General features: G+C 46.5%; 1 protein-coding gene across 1 annotated transcript in view; it reads right to left on the bottom strand.

Moving 5' to 3' along the window:
- Positions 1-19579, bottom strand: part of TRMT2A (tRNA methyltransferase 2 homolog A) — a 109144-nt gene that overhangs the window by 44309 nt on the left and 45256 nt on the right. The window contains exons 4-9 of the mRNA XM_069756109.1: positions 14039-14220; positions 13560-13674; positions 13289-13404; positions 11368-11479; positions 10060-10182; positions 8854-8929 (exon numbers count right to left, since the gene is read on the bottom strand). Coding sequence (XP_069612210.1) covers positions 8854-8929; positions 10060-10182; positions 11368-11479; positions 13289-13404; positions 13560-13674; positions 14039-14220 — 724 coding nt within the window. The remainder of the gene's footprint in view (positions 1-8853; positions 8930-10059; positions 10183-11367; positions 11480-13288; positions 13405-13559; positions 13675-14038; positions 14221-19579) is intronic.

Raw genomic sequence — 19579 nt, 5'->3', positions numbered from 1 at the left:
CTGGCCGAAACGGACTTACGTGCACTGATCATGGTATCAGCCACTTCTTGAGAAACACCAGCCTAAGTTAAAACCCAAGATTCAACGGCCAGGCCGTCAAACGTAGGACCTCTGAGTTCTGGTGGTAGATCGGCCCTTGAGATAGAAGATCTGGCCGATCGGGGAGCCGCCAAGGAACCCCGGCTAGAAGTTGTACCAGGTCTGCATACCAGGTCCGTCGTGGCCAATCCGGAGCGATCAGGATGGCCGGCACTCTCTCCGATTTGATCTTCTTGATTACTCTCGGGAGCAGTGCCAGAGGAGGGAACAGATAAGAGAGATGAAATTGGTTCCAAGACAGTACCAGCGCATCCACGGCGATAGCCTGGGGATCTCGGTACCGAGAGACAAAACTGGGCACCTTGGCATTCACCTTGGACGCCATTAGATCCACGTCTGGAGTTCCCCAAAGATGGCATATCTGCAAAAATACCTCGGGGTGGAGAGACCATTCCCCGGAGACTAGACCCTGACGGCTTAGGAAATCTGCCGCCCAGTTTTCTTCGCCCGGAATGTGGACCGCTGAGATCACAGAGTGATTTCTCTCCGCCCAGAGTAGAATCAGTTTTACCTCCTGCATGGCTGCCTTGCTGCGGGTGCCCCCCTGGTGATTTATGTAAGCTACCGCTGTGGCGTTGTCCGATTGAATCCGGACAGGGCGACCCGCCAGAAGATGGTGAAAACGTAACAAGGCTAGCCGGACCGCTCGAATCTCTAAGATATTGATGGGGAGTTCTGATTCCCGAGGAGACCAGCATCCCTGAGCTGTGTGATGGAAGAACACTGCTCCCCAAACCAGGAGACTGGCATCTGTTGTGACCACTAGCCAATTGGTTGGGGGAAAGGGCTTCCCCCTGAGTAGAGAAGAGCTGTTTAGCCACCAAGCGAGAGCCTGTTTGGTCTGGAAAGACAACCGAAATTTGCGGTTGAGAGAGAGAGGATTTCTGTTCCATGCTGATAGGATTGCACGTTGGAGGGGTCGAAGATGAAACTGTGCAAACGGAACCGCCTCTATGGTTGCAACCATCTTTCCTAACACCCTCATCCCGGACCGAATCGTATGAGGGTATGATTGTAGAAGGTTCCTCACTTCCCGCCGAAGGGCTAGGACCTTGTCCTGGGGAAGGATAGTTAAGGCTTGAGAGGTGTCGAAGATCATGCCTAACAAAGAGATTTTTCGAGACGACCGTAGAGATGACTTCCTTAAATTTACCAACCAACCTAGACGGGAAAGGGTGTCCAGAGTGATGTCGACATTTTCCTTGCAAGACTGAAATGTCGGTCCCTTGATCAGCAGATCGTCTAGGTATGGCAAGACGACAATACCTCGGGAGTGCAGAATGGACACCACAGTCGACATGACTTTTGTGAACACCCTGGGAGCGGAAGCCAGTCCGAAAGGTAATGCCGTGAACTGGAAATGTAGATTGTTTACGGCAAACCGGAGAAATCTTGGATGGAGCGGAAAGATGGGAATATGAAGATAAGCATCCTGAATGTCTACTGAGGCCAAAAATTCTCCCTTTTCCAGAGAGGCGATGACCGACCGCAGAGACTCCATCCGAAAGTGTCGAACGCGGACAAACTTGTTTAAGAGTTTGAGATCTAGGATAGGCCTCACTGCTCCATCCATTTTGGGAACTACAAAAAGATTAGAATAAAAACCCTGGAATCTTTCTTCCTTTGGAACAGGAGAAATGACACCGCTGATATGGAGAGACTCTATGGAATTGAACAAGCTTTGACGAAGAGATTTGCACTTGGGAAGACGGGATGGGAAGAACCGGGGAGGAGGGAGACAGACCAGCTCTATTTTGTAACCTGAAGATATGAGCTCTGCCACCCACTGGTCGTGGATTACCTGAAGCCAGACCTGGCGAAATAAAAGTAGACGTCCGCCTACCTTTTTGGAGATGCCCGGAAGAGGCCTCCAGTCACTTGGCCGAAAATCTTTGCGTCCTAGATCCTCTAGATCTAGAAGACTGGGGACGCATTCTTCCCCCCTGGCTGGCCGAATAAGGGGTCCGACCGTCTCGGTCCTGATTGGGCCGACCCTGCGCAGGAGAACCTGATGCTGGGGCCCATCTGACATAGCGAAAGGTTCTAAAGCGAGCCTGAAAATGGCGCCGAAAAGGCTGTCTGGCCCTCTGCTGAGGAAGGAACTTACTTTTCCCTCCTGTGGAGTCAGAAATGAGCTGATCCAGCTTTTCTCCGAACAAACGACCACTCTGATACGGCAGGGATGTAAGAGATTTCTTAGAGGTAGAATCAGCCCGCCAGGACCTTAACCAAAGGGCCCTTCTGATGGCAATAGCATTAGATGCAGCCGAGGAAGCACAATCTGCCGCATCCAGAGATGCGTTAATCAGATAACTACCGGCCATAGCTACCTGAGATGACATTTCAGCCAATTCTGCTGACACATTACCTTCCTGGAGAGCCTTAGATAACGAGTCAGACCAAGATATCATAGCCCTGGCAACCCAGGTTGCCGCAAAAGAAGGAAAAAGTGCTGAGCTTGAGGCCTCAAAGACGGAACGAGCCAAGCTCTCTATAAGACGATCTGTAGGATCCTTAATCGATGAGCCATTAGGGAGAGATAGTAACGTGTTAGAGGCTAAACGGGACACTGGAGGATCTACAGAAGGATTTTCTGCCCAATCACTACAAAATTTCGAAGCAAAGGGATACCTAGCCTTCAGAGCTCTTTGCCCTGAAAAGCGTTTGTCCGGGTGCTCCCTATTGCGTCGAATCAGGTCCTCGAACTCAGGATGAGAGGAAAAAACCCTATGGGCCCGTTTAGACCGTTTAAATGAGACCTTATGATCAGAGGAAGAGACGAGCTCGTCTTCTATCCCGAAAGACTGATTGACAGCTTCAATTAGGCTGTCTACTGACTCCTGAAACCCAGGTTTATCAAAATTAAGAGACCCTTCTGACTCGTAGTCAGTCTCAACTTCACCGCTTTCTGCAGGGGAAGGAGAGCGAGATACGGAACTCCAGGATGCGGAAGCACCTGAGTGCCTGGGAGACGCTTTGCGAGTCCGCTTTCGATGCGTCTGTCGAGTGAGAGCGCGCCCCCTGCAGGCCGAAGACTCCTGAGACCCCGAGGCCCTCTCTGAGACAGGCGGATTACCGGTCCCGACCGCCGGGGTCTGCAGCGATTTGATCGCTTCAGTAAGGGACGCCATGGATTGTGACAAGGACGTGACCCATTCCGGTGGAGCTACCACAGCATCTGGCTGAGGGACCGGAGCTGGAGAGACTACTGGAGGACTGGCAGGGGGGGGCTCCTGGACATGTTCAGGGTCACAGGCCTCACAGAGGCGATTACTTTGGGCGTGCGGAAAAAGGGCATTACAAGATACACAACCGGTAAAAAGAACCGTGTGAGTCTTAACCTTTCTAGACATAATGATCCGTAATGCTATACCCAGGGCCAGAGACTGGGAAAAAAAGGAATGCTTCAGTCCAGCTGGAGAGAGAAGCACTTACCCCAGTCCTGTGTCCCCACGAATACAGTGGATCCTGACAGCACGATACTCCAAATGTGCTGTCTTATATGTCCCGCAGGCTATAGGGAGGGAGGGACCGCCAAACTAAGCCGCAGCCTAGAGCAGGCCCGAAGCCGCGGCCTCAATTTCCCCCTCAGAGACCGGAGAAACCGGAACCGGACGTGACGCGCCGGAAGGGGCGGAGCCCCGCAGCGCGGCCTGCCGCCCGGAAGTCCCGGGCTCCAGGAACAGCCCCACGCCTGCAGTGAGCCAGGCAGAGCCGAAGCCTCCGGAGGAACAGCGGCGCCGATCTCTCTACACCGCGGAGCGCTGCGGCGCCGCCGACCGAACGCCGCGGCGCCGCTCCAGATAACGCCGCAGTGCCGCAGGCGCCTCAGCGCCGGACCACCGCCGATCCACACAAAAAAAGGACGCCAGCCTCACCCGGAGCCGGACCCTACCCAGGGCCAGCGCAACAGGTACTCAGGAGCCCCCCCGACACACCACACTCAGCGAGGGGTGGAAAGAATGACGGTGCAGGCACCCAAACTCCATTATCCAGGATAAGGAGAGGGACCGTCCTCCACCCCAGCTAACACCCCCGGCAGGGGTGTAGAAATCAGGGGGAACACACGGACGTCTAGGAGCACCTGTACAGCCTGGGGTCTAGATACCTCAGGGTGGTCAGGGCCAAGTCCAGTGAAAAATCCCACGTAGCGGGGAAGGATACGTGGAGTAGTATCACACGTGCTTGCCCGTTGATGATTTGGGGAGATCGGACCCTCAAAAAGGTCCGTCGCCCCCTCAATCCAGAAGTTGAAAGTCGGGTCCAAAAAAATCCAGGACCCAGAGATGTGCCTCCTTGAGACACTAAGCATAAACTGGAGTCTCTGGTAGCCAGTGTCAGGGTGTATACGATGAGGGAGGAGCTAACTTTTTTTTTTTTTAAGTTTACTTAGTGTCAGCCTCCTGGTGGCAGAAGCATACACCCACAGTCCTGTGTCCCCCAATGAGGCGAAGGAGAAAGATGAGATTTGTTTGCAATGACTGCAAGAAGTTCATTTGTCAAGAACATGGCACTATGACGTGCAGTGAATGCAAGGGCTACATTTATTGCCAGATCATTTGTTGTCATTATGTTTTTAATAAAATCCACACAGTTGCAGTTATTGGGCATTTTTTTAATTGAATTTTAATACTTTTAGTTATTAAACATTTTGGTATAAATTTCAGTTTGTGTTTGATGATGACAAATAAGTCACTTCAAAGTTATATTTGATTTCATAACGGTGTTCTGAAATGATGACAGAATAAAACTTGATTATGCTGAACAGCCAGCATGTTCATTTTAATTAGTGATGAGCGAGTGTACTAGTTGCTCGGGTGACCTCCCAGAGCACGCTCGGGTGACCTCCCAGAGCACGCTCGGGTGACCTCTGAGTATTTATGACTGATCGGTGATTTAGTTTTCATTGCGGCAGCTGAATGATTTTCAGCTACTAGCCTGCTTGATTACATGTGGAGATTCCCTAGCAACCAGGCAACCCCAACATGTACTTAGGCTGGCTAATAGCTGTAAATCATTCAGCTGCGACGATGAAAACTAAATCTCCAAGCAGTCAAATACTCAGAGGTCACCCAAGCGTGCTCGTGGAAAACCCGAGCAACGAGTACACTCGTTCATCACTAATTTTAATAAAATATGAGGATTTTGAGCCTGGGGTCATATAGACCCCATGGTACCAAAGCAGTGATTTTTTTCATGGTTCCACAGCAGGGTTAAAGAATACAAACAGGAGGTCATGTATAGTATTGTTACAGCTTGAAAAAAACCAAATGCATAGACCAAATAGAAGGATAAGACTCTCCAACTAAATAAAACATCTGGACTAAATAACAGAGTGCTAAACTACAAGCAAAATGTCAGAGGGACTATTGAACTACTGCAATACTTCAGGGTTATGGGTTATAGGGATATCAACTCAAGGAACCTTAGGCAACCTCTAATACGAATTATGACACTCTCATAGTGGTATTAACCAAACATTTTCACCTATTAAAGAAGAACTCCAATGAAAATTGTTATCCTCTTGCAATTGCAATTGTCATATTATATAGCACTGTGTACTTACAATTGCTCATTTTGCCCTTCTAGTCAGCTAATTATTCTCTCCTCCATTAGGTCTATGGCAGTGTTTCTCAACTCCAGTCCTCAAGACCCGCCAACAGGTCATGTTTTCAGGCGCTCTTTAGTATTGCATAGCTGATGGAATTAATGCTTGAGCAGGCGATGAAATTATCACCTGTGCAGTACTAAGAATATCCTGAAAACTTGACCTGTTGGTGGGTCTCGAGGACTGGAGTTGAGAAACACTGGTCTATGGCATCCCATGATTAAAAACTGACTAGCTGAATCCTTCTAAGCTCTATGTAGAAAGAGGAGATCAATTTTCCCTGTACAAGTTATAAGGCACTGAAAAGTAAATGCACAGACTAGAGACTTCCTTTTTCCACATAAAGCAGAGAAAAGACGAATTAGCTGGGTAGAAAGGCAAAATGAGCAATTGCAACTACAAAGTGCTATATAGTATGATAATTGCAATATATTGAGATGATAAATACTTTGATGGGAGAAATGCTTCTTGAATTGTTGGAGGTCTGTCAGCCATTCAGTGAAGAGCGATTGTATTCCTTGCGAAAATAACATTTCTCTGAAAAAGATTTGGGTATGATGTTATGGTTCTTCATCAGCCTAGGTTCACACAGCAAAGGAATTGACCATAGGACAGTAACACTGAGGCTAATGGGTGACCATTCCATATCAAATGCCAAAAGTTAGGATTTGGAGTTTGATAACTATGACAATCTGTATAGGGGAATCCTGGCAATCTTGTAAAGGCGAACATAGTTCAGGTACGTTTGATAAATATAAAGATTTACATCTTATAGTAGACTAAACTGTATATGCAAACCGATTACATCCCCCCAGTCCTCTACTGACACAGAAGGGATTAGATCTTCCCACTTTGACTCCACTGGCATCGAGGGGGACAAACCAACCTTGACCGATAAAAGGTGTATACAGAGCAGTAATCAGCCCTTTATGGCCCTGATATTCAAGAGTATGAGGGCATGGAGGCAGAAGGTGTAATGAACCGTACATTTAACGCATGTCTCAGTTGAAATTACCTGAACATGTACAAGTGAGTAACACTAGAGCTCTCCTGAAGATGTGCGAAGGAGCAAAGTACAGGGAGCGCCATATATATGGATACACCTGGGTGGGCCATTAATAAAGTTGCATCCAAAATGGCTGACTTCAAAATGGCAGCAATGGTGACCACTCATCTTGAAAAGTTTTCCCCCTCCCATATACATGTACATGTGCCACAAACAGGAAGAGGATATCACAAACCATTCCCATTTTATTTAGGTGTATCCATATACATGGCCCACCCAGGTGTATCCATATAAAATGGCCCACCCTGTACATTATTATCAAACACATTAGCTAGGCATTTCATTCCCCAGGACACAAATACAATCTTATTAAAGCTCAAATATAAAAACACAAAAAGAACACAAATGGTTAAAACACTTAATAAAGCACCACTGTGCTACAAACAACTTGAAATGTGGCCAGTACTACCCCCTGCCTCCTATAAACAAAGGTCTCTTCCTAACACAAAAAAATATAAGTACCATACAGCATAAAGTGCAATTATATAGTGTAACAAAGCATACCACATGTTATAGGTAACAGATTATGAAAACAGGAATGATATAAAATCCAACATCAGGCATAAGGTGTTAGTGCAAGAAATAACTGCCATGTAAGGCAAAAGAGATTCTAGTTGGGGTCTCAGACAGTCTGTATGTCCTCACTTGTATCGCCAAGCGTGGCTTCCTCGCATCCACGGCGATTAGGGATCAGCTGACGCCACACAGTCTGAAGAAGGCGGAGGCAGATGCGGGAGAGGCGAAGATATGCACTGTGCATGCCCATGAATCCCAGCCCCGCAGTGTGAATAAATCAGAAGACACTGCGGGGCGGGATCTCGGGCAGCGCGGCCGCACAGGCGCAGTCAGCCTGACATCAAATGATGTCAGAAGACGGGCAGCGCTAACTGCGCATGCCCAAGGGATAACATAACAGCGCAGGATCCGGGACAGATTCAAACAACGCTGAGGAGACAGCGCCCGGCGCCAAGGGGGTATGAATGATGGCTGTGCTGCGTCTGATTAGGAAGGAAAGTCCCGCCTCCCGGACGGTTTCACGGTATGAGGGGGCACATTTTATAAGTGTTTATTTCGGCGTGTGCAAGGAGCATAACTAAAAAAAAAAAGCCACCTTGTCCAAATGCAGCATTAGTGCTGCACAAGGTGGCTCTTTTAGTTAAACGCCTGGGGGGTGACAGGTTCCCTTTAACCCCTTCCTGATCTATGACGCATACGCTGCGTCATGAAAGTCGGTGCCAATCCAACCTGTGATGCACAGTATGCGTCATGGAGGGATCGCGTCCCTGCAGATCAGGTGAAAGGGTTAACTCCAATTTCACCCGATCTACAGGGACAGGGGGAGTGGTACTTCAGCCCAGGGGGGTGGCTTCACCCCTACCCGTGGCTACGATCGCTCTGATTGGCTGTTGAAAGTGAAACAGCCAATCAGAGCAATTTGTAATATTTCACCTATGAAAACTGATGAAATATTACAATCCAGCCATTGCCGCAATATCATCGGCCATGGCTGGAAACCATGATCCCCCCCTCACCACCCGCCACCGATCTCCTCCCCAGTCCTCCGTCCTGTGCTCCGCTCCCCTCCGTCATCCTGTCCGCTCCCCCCGTGCTCCGATCCCACCCCTTTATGCTCCGATCCCCCCCCCCTTTCCCCGTGCTACGATCTCCCCCCCTCATACTTACCGAGCCTCCCGATGTCCGTCCGTCCGTCTTCTCCATGGGCAGTGCGTCCGCCGAATCTGCCAACCGGCAGATTTGTTCCGGGTACATTTTAAATCACTGTGATAAAACCTATCACAGTGATCAAAATAAAATTTGTACCTTCAAATGCCAGGGCTGAATTTTAGTCCCAGTCCAGCCCTGGAGCCATGCATGCAATTACAGAGACGGGGAGCCATTCATACCACGATAGGGAGGAGGGAAAAATGCATACTCGGCTTATACTCAAGTCAATAAGCTTACCCAGTTTTTCATGGCAAAAGTAGGTGCCTTGGCTTATACTCGAGTATATACGGTACGTATTTAAGTTGTTTATTAATTAATATTTAATTTATAATAAAACACTTAAAAGGGCACATACCATTGATCTCGGCATTAGCTTTGGCATCTGAAATGGCTTCCTGACACAATTCAATTCCCACAACCTTCTTCACTTTCTTTAGCAGGTGAGAAAAAAAAGCAAACATTACTGCCATGAAACACAAACGCCTTCAAAACAATCTATTGTTGGTGTTATAAGGGAGCGATATCTTACATAGTCTGATTTCTCACCACCCACAATGAGTTGACCATACTCCTCAATTCATACATGAAAAGACTGGATAAAAGGAAAGGCCCAATGATAGAGATCACTCCTATACCATTACCACTAATAGCAGTCTTTCAACCCATTTACAACCAGAGATGTACATTGTGACTTTAAACACTTGCTGTGGCTAAAGCTCAGATATTGGTATTAAAGCGTAGAATCTAAGCAATCAGATGACACCTGGCGTAACATTCCGGAAAGAAGATTTGAGAGCAGCAAAATGGCATTTGGATTATGGAGATTTTTCATGTCTGACATGATTACAAGTGGTATGTATGGACTCTGCCCATCTTTAATGTACTTTTTTTTTATTTCATAAAAATGTACATTAAAGATGGGCAGAGTCCATATATTATTTCCCCCCTAGGGAAACTCTTTAAATTGAGGCTAACCTGACGGGTGTGGATTCTGATCATATTAAATCCCCTATATCAGCTATCGATAGGTGAAGCTGCAGCCAAATATATGGCTGACGAAGATCTGCAGAAGGGAGACCCACTTTTTGATAGCAGCTCTCTAAGGCTATGTGCACAGGTTGCGGATTAGGCTTAGGAATTTCTGGTGCGAATTCTGCCTCTCCTGGCAGAAAACGCACCTGCGGATTTGTCACGTTTTTGTGCGGTTCCGCAGCGTTTTTACTGTGGTTTTCTTGCGGATTTGCTGCGTTTTTTACCACTGCGGTTTTCTATAATGGAATCGGTACAAAAACGCTGAAGATTCACAAAAAAGAAGTGACATGCTACTTCTTTTAAACCACAGCGTTTACGCAGCGGATTTTCTGCGAAGTATGCACAGCATTTTTTGTTTCTCATGGATTTACATTGTACTGTAAATCAATTGCGGATCTGCAGCGTTTCTGCACCTCAAAAAACGCTGCGGATCCGCAGAGAATCTGCAACGTGTGCACATACCCCAGTGCCTCTCTGGCTGATTTCTCTAGCAATGTACCTCCCCTATTTAACATAATGTGTTACTTACCTTTGCTAAGGAGATTCCAATAGTGCCTGTGCCACAGCAAACATCCAGTACAGTACTGTTGTGGTCCAGCTGAGCCCAGTCTGCAATGGCGGAATACAAAACCTCTGCTGCAAGTGTGTTAACCTGTGGATATATTAATAAGAATAGGTTGATAGGTGAACTTGATGGACTTAAGGGAACCGGTCGTGTCATTTTTAGCTATTCAACTGCCCCCACGTTTTTAAACATAATAGTGCAAGCTTTTCTTTGAGAAAACATGTTAGTGATGCACATTGCATTACTAACACCACACTGGGGGCAGTTGAATAGCTAAAAATTACATGGCATGTTCCCTTTAAAACTATGCAATTGTGAAACTATGAATAGGAAATCTCCTAGTAGCTTTCGGAAAACAATGTGAGAACTTTAATAAAAGGAGTGCTGAGATTTCAGCTCTTAAGGTACCGTCACACATAACGATATCGTTAACGATATCGTTGCTTTTTGTGACGTAGCAACGATATCGTTAACTAAATCGTTATGTGTGACAGCGACCAACGATCAGGCCCCTGCTGGGAGATCGTTGGTCGCTGGGGAAAGTCCAGGACTTTATTTCGTCGCTGGATCACCCGCTGACATCGCTGAATCGGTGTGCGTGACGCCGATTCAGCGATGTCTTCACTGGTAACCAGGGTAAACATCGGGTTACTAAGCGCAGGGCCGCGCTTAGTAACCCGATGTTTACCCTGGTTACCATTGTAAATGTAAAAAAAACAAACACTACATACTTACATTCCGGTGTCTGGTCATGTCCCTCGCCTTCAGCTTCCCGCACTGACTGTGAGCGCCGGCCACCGTAAAGCAGAGCACAGCGGTGACGTCACTGCTGTGCTTTACGGCCGGCGCTCAGTCAGTGTGGGAAGCTGACGGCGAGGGACGTGACCAGACACCGGAATGTAAGTATGTAGTGTTTGTTTTTTTTACATTTACAATGGTAACCAGGGTAAACATCGGGTTACTAAGCGCAGCCCTGCGCTTAGTAACCCGATGTTTACCCTGGTTACCCGGGGACTTCGGGATCGTTGGTCGCTGGAGAGCTGTCTGTGTGACGCTCTCCAGCGACCAAACAGCGACGCTGCAGCGATCGGCATCGTTGTCTAGATCGCTGCAGCGTCGCTAAATGTGACGGTACCTTAAGTTTTACTCTGCCAAATAACCTTAGAAAAATTAACATGTAGGATGCAACCAACGGGCAACATCCAGAGTTTCTCTTTTTACTTGTTTAGAAAGTTCTCCCCCATATTTCATGTGTATGCCATATTTTTCTACCTGAAAAAAAGCATGAGGTGAAATCCGAAAGGTTAGTCCCAGCAGTTCTTCAAAGATGTAATGTTCTCCAGTCACATGCTCCACAGGTAAATCTTCCAAGTTTGGAGATTTTCTGCCAGAAATACATGAAGAACATATGCGAGTTATTTCTCCAGTTCGACTGAATCGCCACAGATAAATAAACGAGTTACCTACTATTGGACAACCCCTTCTGGATCAGCCAAGGTACATATAAAAGGAAATCCTATTGTTAACTTCTGGACTGGCGCCATTGATCCAATGTCAGCGTTGTATCCACTGCAAGTCACATCAAACCATGACTTCACATGAATGGTACAGGTCAGAGGTCAGTATAGCATTTTTTTTTTTTAATAGTTCACCTTTGGGCAATTTCAGAATGGGTTGTCATTAATAAACAACCCATGTAACGGCGTGTACAAAAACAAGTATAAATGGTGTTATTTTAATACCAAAATGTAAATTTTAAAACATCATTAAGGAGTAACTGTGCTTTCAAATAACTAGTCAGAATGAGGTGTCCTGTGTGTGCATGAGGAATAATACCATTTCTGGACGCTATGTGACTTCTATCCTGCATTCTCACCAGTTTTCCCTTTTGCTTGCGCTATCTGTAATGTGCAATCCACTTGTAGCTAGGAGGAGGAGAAGAGCCGCAGTGATTTTTCCCATAGACAGCACAGAGGAGAACGCCTGCTTTTCATTCACTTTTTAGCTCAGGGACAAGGTGCAGCAGCATGGGTGACATTATACAGCAGAGCTGAGCTGAGTTCATCTGAATCAACCTCTGATGTGGAGGGAAAACACTTGATTCACAGTTCTGCACAATGATTTTCTGTCGCCCTCTGTATGTTCTCTACCTTTTCCTCACTCCCCCTCCCACATCCCCTTTCCATAGAGGAAAATGGGCTGCTTCATATGATGCCTACAGTCTCTCTCCCGTGGGAAGGACTTAAGATGCTTTTTCAAAGTGGATGTGGAGTTTAGGAGGCAACAAGTGTCTTATAAGTGAGCATGGAAGCCGTGTCTTCTGGCACGATAAATAAAACTGCTGAAAGTACAGGTCAGATTTAAGTAGGCAATGTATGTAGTCAATAACTAGTCAATGACTATTCCCGACAGCCTCGCCATACACATGCATGCTTGTTTCAAGCAGACATAAATTTGTTGTAAAATGGAAGAGGAAAGCAAGTTACTTTTCGTTTATTCTTGGACATTAGGATTACTAAATAATATGGTACCTTTATGGCAAATATAGCACCCTTCAAAGTGTTCAAGGCCCGGCTTAAGGTACCGTCACACTCAGCAACTTTGCAACGAGAACGACAACGATCTGTGACGTTACAGCGTCCTGGATAGCGATCTTGTTGTGTTTGACACGCAGCAGCGATCTGGTTCCCGCTGTGCCATCGCTGGTCGGAGCTAGAAGTCCAGAACTTTATTTCGTCGTCAGGTCGGCGTGTATCGTCATGTTTGACAGCAAAAGCAACGATGCCAGCAATGTTTTTACATGGAGCCAACAACCAGCGAGAACGAGAAGTGAGTCGCCGTTACGTCACTGGATCGCTCCTGCATCGTTCTGGTGTTGCTGTGTTTGACGTCTCTACAGCGACCTAAACAGCGACGCTCCAGCGATCTAGTTTAGGTCGGCTCGTTGTCTATATCGCTGCAGCGTCGCTGAGTGTGACGGTACCTTTAGAGTTTAACTTATCAGAACAAATTTACCAAAACTGTAGGTTCAGTCCTGCTGACCTCACACCGTTTGCTTTATCATGGTAATAAATGTTGACTGACAGTTTGTAGTCTTTTGCTAAGTGAAGAGTAAAAACCAAGTGAGGCAAACTAATGCTGAACAGAATAGAAATTATAAATGTAGACAACGTATGTATTAGAAATAACCCACCTTTGACCTTCCTCCACAAAATAAAGTGAGGTGACCCCACTATCTTTTCCTGGTCCATCTGTGAAAAACTTTGCTAAGGAAGATTTTAGCTCGGTCAGATCTTCCTTGCCCAGTTTCTACAGAGAAATAATTTATACATAGGTTTTAAAAACAAACAAACATAAAATACACAATAACCAATAAAAAAACAATGTAACAGTACAAAAAAAAAAACAAAACACACAAACATAAAATATACACTGTAACGGCACACAGAGAAAAGATTATATACCTGTGGATGAAAATAGACGATTGCCATAACGTGACCCTTTCTGGTGCTCCTGACAGTGAGCTGCTTCCAGTGGCCTCCATACGACTCTGGGCTGTAGACTACATACGGTGAAGCCCTGCAGAGATCAGATCACAGCTTCATTAAGCTCTATCATATATGTCCACCTATATAATGAAAAAAATGAACTTATACCTTACTATGGAAACATTTTTGCATCTGGTGGCATTGGTAGGAATCAGCTCTGGACAGAAAACTATTCTTTTCTGTAGGCTACAGATACCAGACTGATCAATAAAGAGCACATTTGTCATTGCGAGCACAAAATCAGGAGGAGGAGGTTACATCTCCTACAAGGTGCGGTGTTTGGTTTGGACAGTCAATTTGTGCTTACAAACTCCATTTTAACGTGAATGATGGTGAGGAAATCACATAGTGACTTCCCTTCAGAGGATTTTATTAGCATAAAATATTCATGCTACCTAATATATTCCTGAAAAGCCTTGGCGACCTTCTTTGTGATACAGGGAATGTGAACAGTATCAAAGGGCTCCACTACTGCACAGGTTCCTCCTTTGTACTTTCCCAGTCGAAATCCTACAGTCTTGTCTTCATTACTGGCACCAGCGCCAATCAGGAACTCACACTTGTTCCTATACTCCGTCTGAGAGAAATACAATTCAGTCTATGAACCGGACAACAAAATACTACATAAATACATGCAGCATCTCAGGCCTTGGTGGATGCAATGAATAAACAAATATGCAACATAAAATATAGTTTGGTTATTTTATTACTGTGACATGGTTTTCCAATTCAGAAGTTTTATCTGGAAGCAATGATGCAGTTTTGGAAGTGCAGTTTATTCAGCCAGAGCCAGAAATGACTTAGCGGGAATGAGTGTTACTCTCCTGTCCTAGTCCGCACATCTCTCCTCTTTTGCACACTATGCATCACTATGGGAACCCAGTAGGAACCCCTGACCTTATCTGTCTGGGCTTCTTAGCTGCGTGGTACCCGAGTACTGAGCTAGGAACACACACTACTTTCACGTGCATTCCTGGAGTAACCCACTTTACCTACCCAGTTCTGCATCTAATTATAAGACGCCCCTAAGCCATTTCTGGGTGCTATCCTCACATTGGGCTCTACTACTCCAAGGTACATGACGGCCAACTCAGCTCTACTGTTCCTGAGAGCTGTCCCCATACTCGGCCAGCTACACCAAGGTTCTGTCTGTATCCCCTGCTCTACTGATCATCCTACATAGAGCATTTCCAGTTCCACTGATCCTGGTCCCATCCAGCATATCCAACTCTTCTGTCAATGGACAATGCTCATCCAATTTATGGCATAAACTAGAGCAGGCTGCAGTTTTCCTTTCACATGCAGATTTGGTCAAAGTGAAACAAACTAACCAAAAATGCTCATCTACACTGCCCAATGAAAATATGGTTGTGTGAACAAGCCCTTATGTTTATAGAGGTTTTTTTTTTGTTTTTGTTTTTTTTTTTTTTACACTTTTCGAAGCAGTCTATATTTTTATATACTATACAGCTATGGCAAAAATTAAAGAGACCACCACATCAAAACCCTGTCATGGGCAGCCCAATCTCCAGACCTGAACCCCATTGAAACCTCTGGAATGTAATCAAGAGGATGATGGATAGTCACAAGCCATCAAACAAAGAAGAACTGCTTACATTTTTGAGCCAGAAGCCATATGAAAGACTGGTGGAAAGCATGCCAAGACGCATGAAAGCTGGGATTAAAAATCATGGTTATTCCACAAAATATTGATTTCTGAACTCTTCCTGCATTAAAACATTAGTACGGTTGTTTCTAAAGGATTATTAACTTTTCTTTGCATTATTTGAGGTCTGAAAGCACTTTTTTTTGTCTGTTTTTTGGACCATTTTTCTTTTTCAGAAAAAAAATACAAAATGTATTGCTTGGAAATTCAGAGACATGTCAGAAGTTTATGGAATAAATGAACAATCTACATTTTACTCAAAAATATACCTATAAAGAGAAAAATCAGACAAACTGAACATTTTGTAGTGGTGTCTTAGTTTTTGCCAGAGCTGTATATTCATATAAAACTATAGCATTTACTATTTTTCTTCAATTGAGATGTAGAAGGCGGTCCCTTCCCCATCGGCCTATAAAGAGTCCTTTTCAAGGGAAAACCTTATCAGGATCACACCTTAATTCTTTATCTAAGACTCCTAATAAACATATCTCAGCTGTGTCCTCTATAGAGACCTTCACCACTTCTAATACAATTTTACAACTTACCGTACAACCAAAATCTTTGAATCTGAGAACAATCCTGTATAAGATGGCAGAAATCAGCATGGGGAGTATGACACCTACAACAGAGACCATGTAGCCCTGTGACCTATACAGCCTGGAAGAAGATACATAGCATTTGTATATGTATATAATACTAGCTATTAAACCCGTTCTACGCCCGGGTGGCGAGCATTTATATTGGTACAGTGGGGCAAAAAAGTATTTAGTCAGTCAGCAATAGTGCAAGTTCCACCACTTAAAAAGATGAGAGGCGTCTGTAATTTACATCATAGGTAGACCTCAACTATGGGAGACAAACTGAGAAAAAAAAATTCCAGAAAATCACATTGTCTGTTTTTTTATCATTTTATTTGCATATTATGGTGGAAAATAAGTATTTGGTCAGAAACAAACAATCAAGATTTCTGGCTCTCACAGACCTGTAACTTCTTCTTTAAGAGTCTCCTCTTTCCTCCACTCATTACCTGTAGTAATGGCACCTGTTTAAACTTGTTATCAGTATAAAAAGACACCTGTGCACACCCTCAAACAGTCTGACTCCAAACTCCACTATGGTGAAGACCAAAGAGCTGTCAAAGGACACCAGAAACAAAATTGTAGCCCTGCACCAGGCTGGGAAGACTGAATCTGCAATAGCCAACCAGCTTGGAGTGAAGAAATCAACAGTGGGAGCAATAATTAGAAAATGGAAGACATACAAGACCACTGATAATCTCCCTCGATCTGGGGCTCCACGCAAAATCCCACCCCGTGGGGTCAGAATGATCACAAGAACGGTGAGCAAAAATCCCAGAACCACGCGGGGGGACCTAGTGAATGAACTGCAGAGAGCTGGGACCAATGTAACAAGGCCTACCATAAGTAACACACTACGCCACCATGGACTCAGATCCTGCAGTGCCAGACGTGTCCCACTGCTTAAGCCAGTACATGTCCGGGCCCATCTGAAGTTTGCTAGAGAGCATTTGGATGATCCAGAGGAGTTTTGGGAGAATGTCCTATGGTCTGATGAAATCAAACTGGAACTGTTTGGTAGAAACACAACTTGTCGTGTTTGGAGGAAAAACAATACTGAGTTGCATCCATCAAACACCATACCTACTGTAAAGCATGGTGGTGGAAACATCATGCTTTGGGGCTGTTTCTCTGCAAAGGGGCCAGGACGACTGATCCGGGTACATGAAAGAATGAATGGGGCCATGTATCGTGAGATTTTGAGTGCAAACCTCCTTCCATCAGCAAGGGCATTGAAGATGAAACGTGGCTGGGTCTTTCAACATGACAATGATCCAAAGCACACCGCCAGGGCAACGAAGGAGTGGCTTTGTAAGAAGCATTTCAAGGTCCTGGAGTGGCCTAGCCAGTTTCCAGATCTCAACCCTATAGAAAACCTTTGGAGGGAGTTGAAAGTCCGTGTTGCCAAGCGAAAAGCCAAAAACATCACTGCTCTAGAGGAGATCTGCATGGAGGAATGGGCCAACATACCAACAACAGTGTGTGGCAACCTTGTGAAGACTTACGGAAAACGTTTGACCTCTGTCATTGCCAACAAAGAATATATTACAAAGTATTGAAATGAAATTTTGTTTCTGACCAAATACTTATTTTCCACCATAATATGCAAATAAAATGTTAAAAAAACAGACAATGTGATTTTCTGGATTTTTTTTTCTCAGTTTGTCTCCCATAGTTGAGGTCTACCTATGATGTAAATTACAGACGCCTCTCATCTTTTTAAGTGGTGGAACTTGCACTATTGCTGACTGACTAAATACTTTTTTGCCCCACTGTATATATGGTCTCCATCCTGGTATGTGCTGCTCCCATCCTGCGCCCCCTTCCTGTCATGTGCAGCCCCCATCCTGCACCCTCATCCTGTTTTTTGCACCTCCATCTTGTCATGTGCTACTCTTCTGGTGCCCTCATCCTCTCATGTGCTCCCATCCAGCTCCCCCATCCTGTCATGTGGTGGTCCCATCCTGGACCCCATCCTGTCATGTGCTGCTCCCACCCGATGCCTCCATTCTGTCATGTGCTGCTCCGACCCTGCACCCCCATTCTGTAATGTGCTGCTCCCACCCTGCGCCTCATCCTGTCATGTGCTGCACCCATCCTGCGACCCCATTCTGTCATGTTATGCTCCCATCTCTCTCTCTCCTGCTCTACTGCCTGAGTGCGGCTGTGCTGCGTGCGTGCGGCTATTATGAGCGTGCCTGCACTGCCTGAGTGCGGCTATACTGAGTGTGGCTGTACTGAGCATGGCTGTACTGCCTGAGTGCAGCTATACTGAGCGTTCCTGTATTGCCTGAGTGCGCCTGTGCCGCCTGAGTGCGCCTGTGCGGAGCGTGCCTGCCTGTGCTGCCTGAGGGCGGCTGTGCGGAGTGTGCCTGCCTGTGCTGCCTGAGGGCGGCTGTGCGGAGCAGGGGTGTCAAACTGCATTCCTCGAGGGCTGCAAACAGGCCATGTTTTCAGGATTTCCTTGCATTGCACAGGTGATAATTTAATCACCTGCAGAGAATTATTCCAGCACCTTGTGCAATGCTAAGGAAATCCTGAAAACATGACCTGTTTGCAGCCCTTGAGGAATGCAGTTTGGCACCCCTGGTGCAGAGCGTGCCTGCCTGTGCTGCCTGAGGGCGGCTATACTTACAGCCTGAGTGTGGCTATATAACATACAGCACCTTTGAAGCCAGCACAGCGGAGGGCTGACTCCGCCCACACTCGTCACATGGTGGTGACATCATCAAAGGTCCTGGAGCTGCAGAGCACGGAGCTGCAGAGCACGGAGCCCCCATGGCCGGTATATTGGGAGGGATACAGGGGTGTGAGGAGCCCCCCATGACCGGTATGTTGCGGGTATGCAGGAGAGCACGGAGCCCCCATGGCCGGTATATTGGGGGAGGATAAGGAAGTTGTTGTGCGGGTCCCCGGCTGCGTCACTCTGTTGCGTCACTCTTGTCTGTGGGGTCCAGACTGCGCTGGCGCTTGCGCAGTCTATAAAGGCTTCGGACTGAGTGACGCTCCCACCGTTATATTATAGACTAACTATTGAACCCGTTCTACGCCCGGGTGGCGAGCATCTATATTGGTATATGGTCTCCATCCTGGTATGTGCTGCTCCATCCTGTCATGAGCTGCTCCATCCTGCGTCCCCATCCTGTCATGTGCTGCTCCATCCTGCGTCCCCATCCTGTCATGTGCTGCACCCATCTTGCGCCCCCATTCTGTCATGTGTTGCACCCATCCTGCGCCCCCATTCTGTTATGTGCTGCTCCCATCCTGCGCCCCCATTGTGACATGTGCTGCTCCCATCCTGCGCCCCTATTGTGACATGTGCTGCTCCCATCCTGCGCCCCCATTCTGACATGTGCTGCACCCATCCTGCGCCTCCATTCCGTCATTTGCTGCTCCCATCCTGCGCCCCCATCCTGTCATGTGCTGCTCCCATCCTGTGCCCTCGTTCTGTTATGTGCTGCTCCCATGCTGCACCCGTTCTGTCATGTGCTGCCCTATTCTGTCATGTGCTGCTCCCATCCTGCGCCCCCGTTCTGTCATGTGCTGTCATGTGCTGCTCCCATCCTGCGCTGCTCCCATCCTGCGCCACCATTCTTTAATTTGCTTCTCCCATCCATATGCCCCATAAGCTGCTCCATTATGGTTGATGGCCCCCATAAGATGCTCCATAGTATATGCCCCGTACACTGCTC

The sequence above is a fragment of the Ranitomeya imitator genome, chromosome 1 (assembly GCF_032444005.1).
Source record: "Ranitomeya imitator isolate aRanImi1 chromosome 1, aRanImi1.pri, whole genome shotgun sequence".
NCBI classification, from domain to species: Eukaryota; Metazoa; Chordata; class Amphibia; order Anura; family Dendrobatidae; genus Ranitomeya; species Ranitomeya imitator.
Note: the sequence above shows the minus strand (reverse complement) of the source record. Positions and strands in the feature narration are given on the sequence as shown.